This window comes from Macaca nemestrina, chromosome 6 (genome assembly GCF_043159975.1).
Source record: "Macaca nemestrina isolate mMacNem1 chromosome 6, mMacNem.hap1, whole genome shotgun sequence".
Taxonomy (NCBI): Eukaryota; Metazoa; Chordata; class Mammalia; order Primates; family Cercopithecidae; genus Macaca; species Macaca nemestrina.
Genome location: NC_092130.1, coordinates 29,303,924 through 29,317,793, shown reverse-complemented (window position 1 = coordinate 29,317,793; position 13,870 = coordinate 29,303,924). Strand labels below are relative to the sequence as shown.

Below are 13,870 nucleotides of genomic sequence, written 5' to 3'. Positions count from 1 at the left end.
CTGATGAGTGAGGGGCAGGACTGGAATTTAAACCCAAGTCCCCTGATTCCTGGCCTAGGCTCCTTCGACTGTCCCTGGTTGCCCTACCCTCAGGGAGGCCCTGATATGTCACCATTACTCAAGAGAAAGTAAGAAAGGGAAAGGAAGAAAAGGGGAACAGAAGGAGGGACCCAGGAAAGCAGGGGGTTGATAGGGGAACATTAGTGCATAAATGAACATGAGTCAGAATGTTGCTCTTCAACTTGGATTTATGTCCATGATTCGTGCAAATAGCTATCCAGGGATGGACAGCCACCCTAATCTGGGCTTCTGGCACCACAGGCCTCCAGCTGCAGGGTCCAGGGTCTGAACCTCAGGGCCTGGAAGCTTCAGGCTGGGGCCCCTCATCGGACCTGGCTGGCATGACCTTCTCCCATCTGCAATGGCTTCAGCAAGGCTACTGTGAGTGGAGGTGGAGAAGGCCCCAGAGCCAGAACATCCATCATTCTCTTCTGTTCCGGAAACAAACCCACACTTCCCACAGCTCCTCACAGAGGGGTAGGGGTGTGCGTGGGGCAGGTCCTGCTAGAGCTTGAAGCAAAAATTAAACACACACACAAATTGGTCATGGCACCAGAGGGCCTGAAACCATTTCCAGGAGATTTTGAAGGAAGGGGATCTTCACTGCACCCCACTCTTAGGATTGCTGCTCCTGGAGGCTTCTGCAACAGATGGCAGGTCAAAGCTGGACGAGGCCTCTCTCCACTCAGCAGCAGGGAAGTGAGTTTTTCCCAGTCACTCCCATCAGAGTACAAATGAAAGCCTTCTGGGTGGAGCCTCCCCAGTCTTGTAAACAGCTCGGTTCAGGGACTGGTGTACAAGCTGGCCACCCATCTCAGCCTCTCATCCAGCTGAGGCTCTGGCCACACCGTGCAAGTGGCTTCTAGTTTTTCGGCAATCTGAGGTCAGCTGGCTCTGCAAGATGAAGGTGGAGCCAAATGACACAATCTGGTCTCACTGAGGCCCCTCACGGTCATTTTTTGGAGACTCTAAATAAACAAAAATTTTGAGGACTTCATGATTATGTGGTCGAGTGAGTTTCAAAGTCTCTTATGGAATGCAATATGGGAACAGTGAAAATAACAGCTAGGGTTACGGGGTGCTACCAAGCGCCAGGGCTAAGTACCTTAGGTACACTGGTCATGTAATCTTCCCCCAGCCCTATGAAGAAGGCAGGTTATTACCCCATTGTAGAAGAGGGAACTGGGACACTAAGAGGTTTTGAATGACTTGCTCATAGCTCCAGGTCCAGGAAGTAGTGGGGCTAGGATTTGAACCCAATCTGGCTCCAGACCCCGGAAGTGGAGCAGTTCTGGGGAGGGAGCCCCTCCCCTTAAACCAACCTCTACCACTCATCAAAGCAGCCTCTAAGGGGTTCCACTGAACTCGTGGGGCTCTTCAGGGAAAAACAGAAAATGACCGAGCAGTCCAATCCTTTCTTCCAAACACCAAATCCTCCAAATCACAACCCCTCCAAGGTATCCATCCCATGGCCTTTACTCACACACCTTCTGCAAAGGGACACTCGCTACCTCCCAGAGCGGGTTCCATTTCTGCACAACTGTGTCCCTTAGAAAGTTCCTCTTCATGCTGCGATGGACCTGACCTCCCTGTCATTCCCACCCACTAGTTATAATTGTGTTCCCAGAAGTCCCACAGGCGAGGCAGTGCCTTGTGTCCCATGAGAGCTCTGCAGGGAGCAATGGCAGTTGCTAAGGTCCCAGTCTTTTGACGAGTGGACACAACTCCCGGCCCTTCAGCCTTTCATGGTGGACACCATGGTCAGGGGAGCTTTTCAAACAGAAATATGGTCATACCACTCTGCCTTAAAAATGTCCAGTGACTACACATTATGCTGAGGATAAGACCCAGGCCTCCCACCAAGCTCTGCAGGCCTGCACGGTCAGGGCCTGGCTACATCCCGAACCTTGCATTGCCCCTCTCTTTCCCCACCTTGTTCTTGGCTCCAGCCACACTGGTCTTCCCTCTGATCCTCAAATCGGCTTCCCTACTTCCCCTCCTCCCACCAAGGCCTCTGCATTTGTCGTGTTCTCTGCAAAAGCATGACACTCCTACCTCTCCACCTGACTAGTGCCACTCATTCTGAGAGTCTCAACTCAAATGCTGCCGCCTATGGGAAGCTCTCCTAAGCCCCCAGTCTAGGTCGGCTTCCTCTGCTATTTTCTCCGACAGAAACCTGCTCTTCTTCCTTTAGGGCACTCGAGTGCAGCCTGTCTGTGTGGTGTCTGTTTAGCCATTTCTGCCTCCCTCATTAGACATTATGCTGTATAAGGGCAAGGACCGTATCTGCTTCTGTTCTCTTGGCATCCATAGCACCTAGCACAATGCCTGGCATTTAGATAATGCACTAGAATGAATGGTTTCAGCCCCCCTCACTCTGTGGCTGCCATCGCTCTCCATTCAACACTGTTTTGAAAAGCTGGGCCTCTCCTCCACCAAGATTAGAAAGTAACAATATCACCCCAGACTTAGGCAATGCTGGCAGATGAGATGTTATCTCCCCCAGGGAGGACCAAGACTCAGGACTCGGGGCTCACCTGGTTCTGTAGGCCTGGCTGTGGGAGAGTCCATCATTTGGGAGCTCTGATTTGGATTTCGAACCCCTCCACAGGGTAGACGCCAGGTGTATTCCGGCTGCGACAAAACTGGTGCTTAATAATCAATAACCACACCCGAAAATTACAATAGCACCTACTGTGCCAGGACAATACTAAATCTATATTAGTCAAGTATAAGTGAATCTTTATAACAACTCAGGCTGGCACTCCCATTTCATAGGTAAGGAATCTGAGGCTCAGAGGGGATAACTTGCTGAAGGTCATCCAGCAAGGAGAATGGCTAAGCTTGGATTTGAATCCAGGTCTTTCTAAATCCAGAGCCAACCTCTTAAGCGCCGTACTATACTCTGGTGTTTAAAGATGTGTACCAAGAATGTTCATATGGGAGAAGCTGAAAAGGAGGCCAGCCAGGAGGTTTCCGTAATGGTCCAGGGGAGAGCTGGGACACCTAAGGTGGGGCTGTGGCAGAGGACTGGGGAAAAGTAATAGCAGACCTTTGGAGGAAGAATGGTAAGAAGGGAAAAGAGGCCAGGCGCAGTGGTGCACGCCTGTAATCCTAGCACTTTGGGAGGCCGAGGCAGGTGGATCACCTGATGTCAGGAGTTCGAGACCAGCCTGGCCAACATGGAGAAACCCTGTCTCTACCAAAAATACAAAAAATTAGCCAAGCGTGGTGGTGCATGCCTGTAATCCCAGCTACTTGGGAGGCTGAGGCAGAACAGCTTGAACCTGGGAGGCAGAGGTTGCAATGAGCTGAGATCACGTCACTGCACTCCAGCATGGGCAAAGAAGAGTGAAACTCCATCTCGAAAAAAAAAAAAAAAAGAAAAGAAAAAGGGAAAAGAAAATAAAAAAAGAGAGAGAGGAGGAAAGGAGGGGAGGGGAAGGGAGGGGAGGGAAGGGGAGGGGACAGGAGGAGACAGGAGGGGACAGGAGGGGAGAGGAGGGGAGATGAGGGGAAGGAGGGGAGTGGAGAGAAAAGGGAAGGAAAGAGAGAGAAACATGGTGAGGCTCTGGAACCTGGTTACATGCGGAAGTTATAAGAAAAAGCAAACCCAAACTCTGATACCCCTGGCCTGGGGCCTGGAGGGAGTCCTACTTCCTACCCTGCACTGTTACTCAGCCTTCTCTGTCCTACACCAGTGACCCTGAACAGCTGTGGGGCAGCCTGCGGGATGGTGGCCAGATCCCTGCCCCTGGGTAGCAGGCCAGAGCCAGGCCCTGGACACCCACCTGCCACCATGGTGCTGTTTAGCTCAGAAGGATGCAGTTTCTGACCCCCTCACTTAACCTTCCTCTCTGGAAGGTGTCTGGGGCAGCCTCTGTGTGTGCCCTGGAGCAAGGGAGGGACACAGACTCACCAGATGGAAGAGGCGGGAGTTGGGGAGTGGGGGCGGGTGCTCCATGGCCATGGGGGGAGGTGGGTAGCGGATCTGGGACCAGTCCTCAAAGCCATGGTGTGGCACCATGGCTGGCATGGGCGGGTAGGCGTAGGGGTAGGCCCCGCAGAGATGTTCCGGGTGGGGCTCCACGTGGTAGCGCTCTCCCGAGGCCTGCAAGAAAGGCTCACATCTGGCTTTGGCCTGCAACAGGCTGTACGGGACACCCACCTCATCACCGTCTCTCTAATTAGAACGTTAGCTCTCTGAAGGCCAGCAGGCTAGGTACCAAAGGCTGGTACGTGGTCATGAAAGGCTGCTACATGGGTACAGAAATCTGGATACATGGGTATAGAAGGCTGGATATATGAGCATGGAAGGCTGCATGGGCATGGAAGGCTGGGTACACATGCATGGAAGGTTGTGACATGGGCACAGAAGGCTGGTACATGGGCACGAAAGGCTGGTACATGGGCACGGAAGGCTGGTACATGGGCAGGGAAGGCTGGTACACGGACACGGATGTCTGGGTACATGGGCATGGAAGGCTGGGCACATGAGCATGGGGGGCTGGACACATGGGCACAGAAGGCTCATACACGGGCATGGAAGGCTGGTAAATGGACACAGAAGGCTGGGCACATGGGCACGGAAGGCTGGTACATGCAAATGGAAGGCTTGTACATGGACACGGAAGGCTGGGCATGGGCACAAAAGGCTGGTACATGGCACGGAGAGCTGGTACATGGGCACAGAAAGTTAGATACATGGGCATGGAAGGCTCACACTTGGGCACAGAAGGTGGGTACATGGACACGGAAGGCTCATACAAAGCCAAAGAAGGCTAGTGACATGGGCACAGAAGGGTGCCACCTGGACACAGAATGTCAACAGTGATGACAGCTAACGCATCGTAAGCACTGTCTCTGTACCAATACCGCTCTAAGGCTCTTCCTGTATTACTCATCAGTGAGTTGGTAGAGAATGTCCCCACACCCGAGCACACACTGTGCGTCCATCAGGCTAGTTCCCTGAGGAAGGTGAGATGATGTCAGTGCTGCCACCTCCCTCAGGCCTCCTCACCTTTGCTTTCCTCTTCTGCTGTCTGTTGGCTTCTCTTGCCTTCTCCTCATCTTTGAATGCTTTTAGCTGAGAGAAGGGAGAGAGAAAAGACTGTCGGCAAGGTGGTTTCTGGCCAGGCCCGGATCCAGGGCCTAACCAGTGGAGAGCACTGCCCGGCTGACGCTTCCCGCCGGGCCACCATGCATGGGCCAGGCCTGGGAAAGGGTCCTGAGGGCCGAGCGCAGCCCAGGATGTTGCTGCAGGCCACCTGCTCGTCACAGTGGTCTGTGCGCAGGTCAAGAGGGTTCGCGTGAACCTCGCTGCTTCTGTGCTAACATCTTTTAGTTCCATTCTGGGAGAGTAAAGCCCTAGAAATGACTGTGGAAAGTCAGAGGTACAGGTATCTTAGACTAAACCTGGTCATTGTACAAAGCAAGAGTCAGAGAGGGGAAGGGCCTTGCCGAGGTCAAATATGATTGCAGAGCTGGAGAGAAGCAGTGAGTGTCCCGACATCCAGCCTCACCAGGGCCCTCCAATCCATACCCCTCTCCCAATGAGGACAGGCCAGTCACCCTTCCTGGGTCCAGTCACTCTCACCTGGGCGTTCGACAGGGTGACCTGGGCCTGCAGCTTCTCCACTTGCTTCTTCAGCTCTTCCTTCTCCTCATTCATGCGCTCACGATCACTGCGCTCTCTCTGGAAGTCCTCCTCGAAGATCTTCACCTGGTGTGGAGGGAGGATGAAGAGAGGGAGTGGGATGGCCTGAGTGGGGATTTCTCCTCAGGCCCAGACTCCCATGCGTCCTACTGGGGTCACAGATGGCAGAGCTGGGGGTCGCCGTGGAGAGTGGGACAGGTGCGCCTCCAACCCCCACCTTAACTTCAAACAGAGTAGTTCTGTGTCCCTCTATTTTACATTCTGGGCCCCAAGGTAGGACTTTATTTGAACAAAGGATATACGGCTTTAAAAGCAAAGTTGAAAGCCATCAACCAGTACAATCCTTTCACTCTGCTGAGAACCACAGGGGCAGTGACCACAGAGCCAGAGTTTGGTGGAGACCGGAGTTTGCGTCTGCTGGCTCTGAGGGTAGAGACCCTACAGACTCTGCTCGGGCTCCGGGGTGCCCCAGCAGAGGTAGGTTGGGTGGGGCCTGCCTCTGTCTCTTAGCCTGTAGTTTCACATGCTTAGTACAGATCAGCTGAGACACTGGCTAGGTTCAAGGCGGTTTAGGAGGATCAAAAGCATAGGATTAAATAGCACGGAGACAATGGGAGAGCCACAACCTTTTCATTTCCTTTCACCCCAATCCTTCTGTGTCCCTCAGGACTAGTAAGTCTTTAATACCATTCTAGTACCTGCCAATCTCCTTTAAATAAAGGGGAAAAGAACTCCAGTTCAGAGTCTTCATCTGGCAAGAGTATCTAGCTAGAGTTTTATAACATTATTTTTATTGTGTTTATCGCTTACAGTTACTTTCTACTTGTGACAAATAATAAATGTGTTTTTCCATTTACAGTAGTGATATACAGCTCCCTTTTAAATTCATTTATTTAGAATGTATTTTTTAAATACTAGGTAAATGATAGCACGTGTGGGGCACAGAGATGGCTAAATCATAAAGGTGGTAGAGGAATGACTTAAGCTAGGGCTATGGTGCTGGAAAGGATAAACGTAGAGCCAGACGGGGGCCCTGGCCAATGGCCAGAAAGTGGATTACTAATTACAAGTTCCACGTGATTCCAAGCCGTCTGGGCCCTCAGGAAAGCTCCAGCTCCCACTGAGCACCTCCCACCTGATTTCCTCCCGGAAGCCTCACCTGCTGTTTCAGCAACTCATTCTGTGTGACCAGCTCCTGTTTCCTTAGGAGGGCCCCTGCTCCTTCTGGGCTACCAAATGCTGTTGGTGGAGAGGATGGTGGGGTTTGGATGCTCAGTGCTTCCTCCAGGGCCTGGAATCAGGGAAAGAAAAGACAGGACCATCAGCAGGAACCCCTGGAAATCAGGGCCCTTTGGAGGGGTCATCCTCAGGGACCTCCTTCCTAATAATAATGATACTAATAATAGCCACCACCATTAATGGCACTGTGCAGAAGATACAATGAAATATGTGTAGAATGCTAAACAATAGGGTAGCACTGGATCTTCTGCACGGTGCCACGAAGAAAAAAAGTCTATGATCATCATCCTCATTTTACAGATGTGAAAACCGAGGCTCAGAGACCTGAAGGGTCTTGTCCAAGGTCACACAGTTAGTAAGCGGCAGAGCACAGACTCAAGCTCAGCACATGCTCTTACCCAGCAGGCTAAACTGGTTGTCATGTAGAAGGGGAAATCTCCCCTTCCCTGAACAGGTGTGGCTCAATTCTTAGCATCCAGACCTAGAAGGAAGATTAAGTCCTCCGGGGGAAGCTTGAGTCTCCCCAACAGCTGGCCTGCCCTGAGATTCTTCAGCTTCAGCAACCCATTCCCATCCAAACCACCCCTTCCATCCCCAACACTTCCGTATGTAGAGAAGACTGGATTTAATTTCTACTTAGTTAATATTTTCCCTTTCTAACCCTGAAAGTGGGCTGAAATATCACCAGATAACATTTTGAAAATAAAAAAAAGTACTCTTAATCTATCAGGTTCACAAAATACTTTTCTTTATATAAACAGTGTGCTCACATCTCCTTAAAGGTTTCAGTTAACCGTGTTTCCCCTTTAACTCTGTTAACATGTTACTCAGAACTCTGGAACACGTCTCAAGACTGGTCACCCTGGACTTCAGCCCCAGGACAGCAGGGCTGCCCCTCGCATGCCTTAGCATCACCCATGGGCCTCCCTGGACCATGGGGAGATAGAGACCTGGCCCAACTTGGACTCAGGCTTCCACTTGGTCTCCTCAGCTCCCCTAGACATGCAAAGAAACTGCAGGACCGAGATTAAATTCAGGATGCTTCGAGGGGAAGTTATGGCTCCACTTTTTCTTCCTACTCCACCCCACTTTTTAGATGAAAAGACTGAGGTCCAGGGACAGGGAGATGCCTGAGGTCATGAGCAAAGAAGGCCACATGCCCTGCATTACTCATCCACATGGTGTCTGTCCCCAGCTCTGCCAAGAAAACCTCCAAGGGCATCTTTATGATCAGCAGCACGGACAATTCTCTGCCTCTATTTAGAGCCCCAAGTCCCCCAGCTCAGGACAGATCGCTTTTCTTTCTCTGGAAACAGGTCAAGGGCCCCAGACTTGGCATAATCAGTGTTTACAAAACACCAAAACCAAAAAGAAAGGGTGTCCCCAGCAGGCCTAGGAATGCTCAACTCATGCCAGAGTCCACTGTGACCAGGGTCAGGAGGCAGAGGGAAAGAAAAACAATTAGCACGAAAGGAAAAGCTGAGCCATGAACTTAACTCCTCCAGGCCCTCAGAAAATGTTTCCTTTCAAAGCTCCCCCGTCAGCTTGCATCTTTGAAACCCTGCTGGAAGGTAGGCAGAGCCAGAGCCATTCCCACCAGGGTTCTGATGGCAAAACTGAACTGGAGGGGCTGGAGAGGCTAAGGGGACTAGACCACTCCGCTTGGCTCAGACCACACGGTTTCTGGTTTCCCCAGCCTCCACCCTGGGGGCCCCGTCTCCCTGGATCCCACTGCACAAGGGCGGGCCCCTCAGCCCGTGCTCCTCCACTCCCTTCAGTGTTTGCTGAACACGTGCTCAATGGCAGGAGCTGTGCAAGGCACCCAGGGTGTACACCTTGGTGAAGGTGTGCACCTCCCACCGCCAGATGGGAAGACAGAATTAAATAAGTGATGACGAGCCATGAGACGGAGTGTCAGAGAAGTTGCTGGGACCTCAGGAGCACAGACCAGGGCAACCTGAATGAGGTTCAGGGAAGGCTTTGCTGAGCAAGTGAAGGTAAAGCGAACCCTGACAAGCAGGGTGGGCAGGTGAGGCATAAGGGGAAGAGTGTACCTCCAGAGGGATGGGTGACACAGGCTCATCCAAGGGCTGAGTCACTCTGAGTGTGGGAGGCAATGGCAGAGCAGGCGGGAAACAGGATGCCAGTTCACTGACTGGGGGTTACCCTTCCTGAGCTGAATGGTTGGGGGTGCCAGTGATGGGGTAGGCATTGCAGCTGGATTCAAGGGACCCCTGCCCAGCCAAGGGACCCGGGCCAAGACACCCACCTTGTTGAGCCGCTGGATCTCCTTTTCCTGGTACTCACGCTGCCGGGTGAGCGGGCTCAGCTGATCCTGCAGGTACTTGACCTTTTGGCGCAGCTCCTTGGCCTCTGCTGTCAGCTGCTCCTTGTCGGTCTGCAGGGAACACAGGATTGGTAAGCTGGCTAGGGATGGCCTCTCCAGGAGGCCTCGGACTCTGTCCTGCCTGGCCCAGCTCCTACCTTCTCCCCTGGCCATCACTCCACAATGCTCACATGCAAGGCACCTGGGGTCAGTGCAGTAATGTCCATCTGGTCCTGCCCTCAATTATTGTGGGTCAATTTAAAATAATAATTTAAAAAAAGAAAAAGCAGCAGCTCAGTTGAGTAGAAGACCCTGGATTCTGACACCAGTTCATTCACTAAGCAGTTGAGACCCCCGGCACTGCCACAGCCCTCTCTTGTCTAAACTTACCTACCTGTCACAGGTACGGGGTTCCTAACGTGAGTCACACAGAGGCCTCAGGAGGCCTGTGAGCCCCAAAACTGAAAGCAGAATTTTGTCTGTGTGTAATCTGCTAGAAAGAAAAGCCATAGTTCTGACCATATTCACATGGGGGTCTTCCGTGATCCACAGAAAGTGATAAACTACTGATAATCCCTAACAGACACTTCAGCTCGTATAGCCTTGGAGCCTAGAGGGGAGATGACACGCCCAGAGAGCACTGTGGCATAAGGCAGAGCGTGCTCCTCCAGAAAGAAACGAAGTACTGAGGGGCTAAAAGAAAGATCACCACAGCTGAGGGAAGGCTTCCAGGAGGCGGTTCCATACCCTCTATGGAACCAGCAGGGCTTCGCCACAGACAGCCAAGACTGGGATGGCCTTTAGACAGCATCAAGTCCCAGCCCTGTAATACGATGGAAAACAAATGTCCAGAGAGGGGAAGTGACAAACCCAAGGCCACATAGTGAGCTGGGGCTAGAGCCCAGGTTTCCTATTCCCTTGCACTCTCCCCTTCCATGTCAAAGGAGGTGTTTAAACGAGGGGATGGCAGCACAGTGCAGTGGAAAGACAAGGCACATCCCAAAATAAACTATACATTCCTATGTGTACATATATGCGAGAAAGGTCTGGAAACGGATGCACCAAAACGGTAACAGTGGTTCCCTCTGGGGAGGGCCTGGGATCGTGGCAGGGGGAGGTAGTCCAGGGAAACTTTCACTTTGTAGTGTGTGGACATTTCCTAACTGTGTATTCACAGCATGTGATTAGGAGACCAGTCGCAGGGGTTAGTTTTCACCCAGCCCTGTGGGACCTTTAGTCAGTATGGACTGCGGAGGGCAGCCTTGGTCAGAACTCCGTGGGAATCGTTCTGGACTCCCCATCAAGAGGCTCCCAGACGGGCATGGCCTTTACCAAAATGCGTACTTATCTACAGGGCCACGCCTTGTCACGAAATGCCCTACCTTCCTTGCAGCTGATAGGGAAGAGCCCTCAGATTCCAGGGATTTCTCTCACCTATCACTGTTAACAAGGCAGAGAGGCCAAAGATCCAGGATGTCTCGCTGTGAGTCACCAGATGTGACTGTGCACTCGTGAGGAAAGACAGAAGTGTTCTCCCTACCACACCTCCAAGGTGAGGGGGTGTCACAGACGCAGGCTGACTGCTCAAATAAGGCCCCTGGTGTCCCATGCTGATGGGAGGAACTCTGAAAGGCAATCCATGTTGAAAACGTCCATTTTGAAGCTAGGCAAAAGACCATATCCAGTTCCCATGAAGGGGAAAACATGGTGACATAAATAAAATCTCCCGAGAGTCTGGCAGTCAAGTGGCCTTTCCTCTTTAAGCTGCTCCAAGGTCCTGATGGGCCTCGGCTGGTCTCAGTCATACATATGACTGGGCAGATACTGCTACTTAGGGGACCTGTTGTTTCCCCCCTAAGAAAGAATCTGGTCCCACTTATGCTCACTCTCAGATCTCTGTAACTTCTTCCTCATCGTACTTTTTTTCTGAGACAGGGTCTCATTCTGTTGCCCAGGCTAGAGTGCAGTGACGCAATCTCAGTTCACCGCAACCTCCACCTTCCGGGTTCAAGCGATTCTCGTGCCTCAGTCTCCCGAGTAGCTGGGACTACAGACATGCGCCACCACACCCGGTTAATTTTTGTATTTTTATTAGAGATGGGGTTTCACCATGTTGGCCAGGCTGGTCTCGAGCTCCTGACCTCAAGTGATCTGCCCACCTTGGCCTCCCAAAATGCTGGGATTACAGGCATGAGCCACCATGCCCAGCCATACATTTTTCTTTTAAAGAAACAGGGTTTCACTCTGTTGTCCAGTCTGGAGTGCAGCGGCACGATCGCAGCTCACTGCAGCTTCCAACTCCTGGGCTCAAGCAATCCTCCTACCTTAGCCTGAGTAGCGAGGTCTACAGGTGCACGCTACCACACCCAGCTAATTTTTAATTTTTGTAGAGACAAGGTGTGGCTGTGTCACCGAGGTTGGTCTCAAACTCCTGGCCTCAAGCAATCCTCCCACCTCGACATCCCAAAGTGCCAGGATCACAGGTACAAGCCACCCAACCTGGTCTTCTTTGCAATACTTAACACACTTTTACTTGATTTGCTTCTGTAATTAGTTGTCTGGCACCTCTTTCCCAGCCAGGGCAGGGTTGAGCTGTTCCTGTGGACTCTATGCCCAAGCATAATGCCTGAGACAGGCTCTGAGGACAAAGGCCTGCATGAATGGATAAGTGAAGCTCTGTCTCATGTTGTAGCCCATCCCTGGCATATCACCATCACTACGCTGAACACTTAGCAGCATCCCACCCCACCAAGTGCCACAGAGCAGGCCTGCTTGGATCTTTTTTTTTTTTTTTTTTTTGAGAAAGAATTTCACTGTTGTTGCCTAGGCTGGAGTGCGATGGTACAATCTTGACTCACTGCAACCTCCGCCTCCCAGGTTCAAGCGATTCTCCTGCCTCAGCTACCTGAGTAGCTGGGATTGCAGGTGCCTGCCGCCACACCCAGCTAAGTTTTGTTTTTTTTAGTAGAGACGGGGTTTCATCATGTTGGCCACACTGATCTTGAACTCCTGACCTCAGGTAATCCATCTGCCTAGGCCTCCCCAAGTGCTGGGATTACAGGTGTGAGTCATCGTGCCTGGCCACCTGCTTGGATCTTTTATACAGTGTGCTTCCCTGTACAGTTCCCCAGTCCCTACGATTTTAATGGAACAAAAAGTTCTGAATAAAAACAAGAAAATGTGCAAAGCTGCAGTTAATGCAACCTTCTCAATTTTCAGATGGGAAACTGCAGTGCAGGGAAGGAACGTGCCTGTGTTTTTGGTCACAGAGCTCTTTGGCACTAGACCCCCAGGTCTCCTGACTCCTGCTCCTGGCTTGTTTGCTCCAGTGAACTCTCTGCTAATGTGGAGGGGAGCTGACTCTGCAGGGACCAACAGTCACACTTGCCTCCTCCATTTCAATCTTGGATTTGGCCAGGAGAAGCTTGCGGTCAAAGTCACGCTGCTTCTGCTCCCGCTCGGCCTCCAGGTCAGTCACCTGCTTCTGCAAATCAGCCAGCTTCTGACGCAGCTCAGTGATCTGGGTTCAGAGGCAGAGAGAAGGAGTGTATAAGGCAAGGATGTAGAGCACTTCCAGGATGTGGGCAGGGCCTGGCTGCCCCTGGGCCCTCCAACACTGCCCCCACCTTCTCCTCTGGGCCATACTGGGGCTCAGCGTGGCCACTCCCCAAGGTTCAAAGCTGCTAAAGAGGCAGTGAGATGAAGACCAGGCATGCCCTGTGGGCGTGGCCAGGAACCCCACATTACCTTCTGCTCATACTGCTGCTTCATGGACCGGAAATGCTGGTCCCACTGCTTGTTCACTTCCAGCAGCTGTGGGGAGAGACTGGAGTTAGCAGGAGATGAGCAGAGAAGGAATAAGGAGAGCCAACTCCTGCCCCATGTACACCAGCGTCCCAAGGTGCGCTCAGTGTGTGTGAATAGTGGCTACGTCTCCAGCCCTCACCTCTCAAAAACTCAATGTTACTCAAAGTCATTTACCTTTATCCACTGCTGCATTTTACCTTGCCAGGAAAGCAAGATTAACACTAAGACATGGAAACCACATCATTCTGGTGAATAGTTGTGGAACACACACACACCTCTTTGGAGGGCAGTCTGGGGTGATGTATTGAAATTTCACATTTTCATCAACTTTAACCCAATAATTCCACTCTGAATAATTTAACCAATAGAAACACTTACACAAGTGTGCAAAAATATATACACAAGGCTAATCATCTCAGCAATATCTCTATTACAAAAAAATCCAGAGGCCAGTCTAACCACAGAAGATAGGTTAAGTAAATGATAGTTTAAACAGACAATGTGCAGCTGTTAAGAAAATAAGAAAACAGGCGGCCAGGTGCAGTGGCTCATGCCTATAATTCCAGCACTCTGGGAGGCCAAGGTGGGCCAATTGCTTGAGTTCAGGAGTTCAAGACCAGCCTGGAGAATATGGCAAAACCCCATCTCTACAAAAAACACAAAAATTAGCCAGGCATGGTGGCACGCATCTACAGTCCCAACTATTCGGGAGGCTGAGATGGGAGGATCACCTAAACTTAGGAGGTGGAGGTGGCAGTAAGCTGAGATCATGCCACTGCACT

The 13,870-nt window shown here is 51.6% G+C and overlaps 1 protein-coding gene across 18 annotated transcripts in view; it reads right to left on the bottom strand.

Moving 5' to 3' along the window:
• Positions 1–230: 230 nt before the first annotated feature.
• Positions 231–13,870, bottom strand: part of LOC105466855 (TNFAIP3 interacting protein 1) — a 56,407-nt gene continuing 42,767 nt past the window's right edge. For 5 of the 18 annotated variants that reach the window (XM_071098207.1, XM_071098216.1, XM_071098206.1 and 2 more), the window contains 10 exons: positions 13,029–13,094; positions 12,670–12,801; positions 9,225–9,353; positions 6,876–7,007; positions 5,657–5,782; positions 5,081–5,146; positions 3,980–4,171; positions 3,303–3,423; positions 2,598–2,711; positions 231–1,028 (listed from right to left, as the gene is read on the bottom strand). In XM_071098207.1, coding sequence (XP_070954308.1) covers positions 994–1,028; positions 2,598–2,711; positions 3,303–3,423; positions 3,980–4,171; positions 5,081–5,146; positions 5,657–5,782; positions 6,876–7,007; positions 9,225–9,353; positions 12,670–12,801; positions 13,029–13,094 — 1,113 coding nt within the window. In that variant the 3' untranslated portion in view covers positions 231–993. The remainder of the gene's footprint in view (positions 1,029–2,597; positions 2,712–3,302; positions 3,424–3,979; positions 4,172–5,080; positions 5,147–5,656; positions 5,783–6,875; positions 7,008–9,224; positions 9,354–12,669; positions 12,802–13,028; positions 13,095–13,870) is intronic. The other 13 variants (XM_011715953.3, XM_011715952.3, XM_011715958.3 and 10 more) reach the window with 9 other exon arrangements.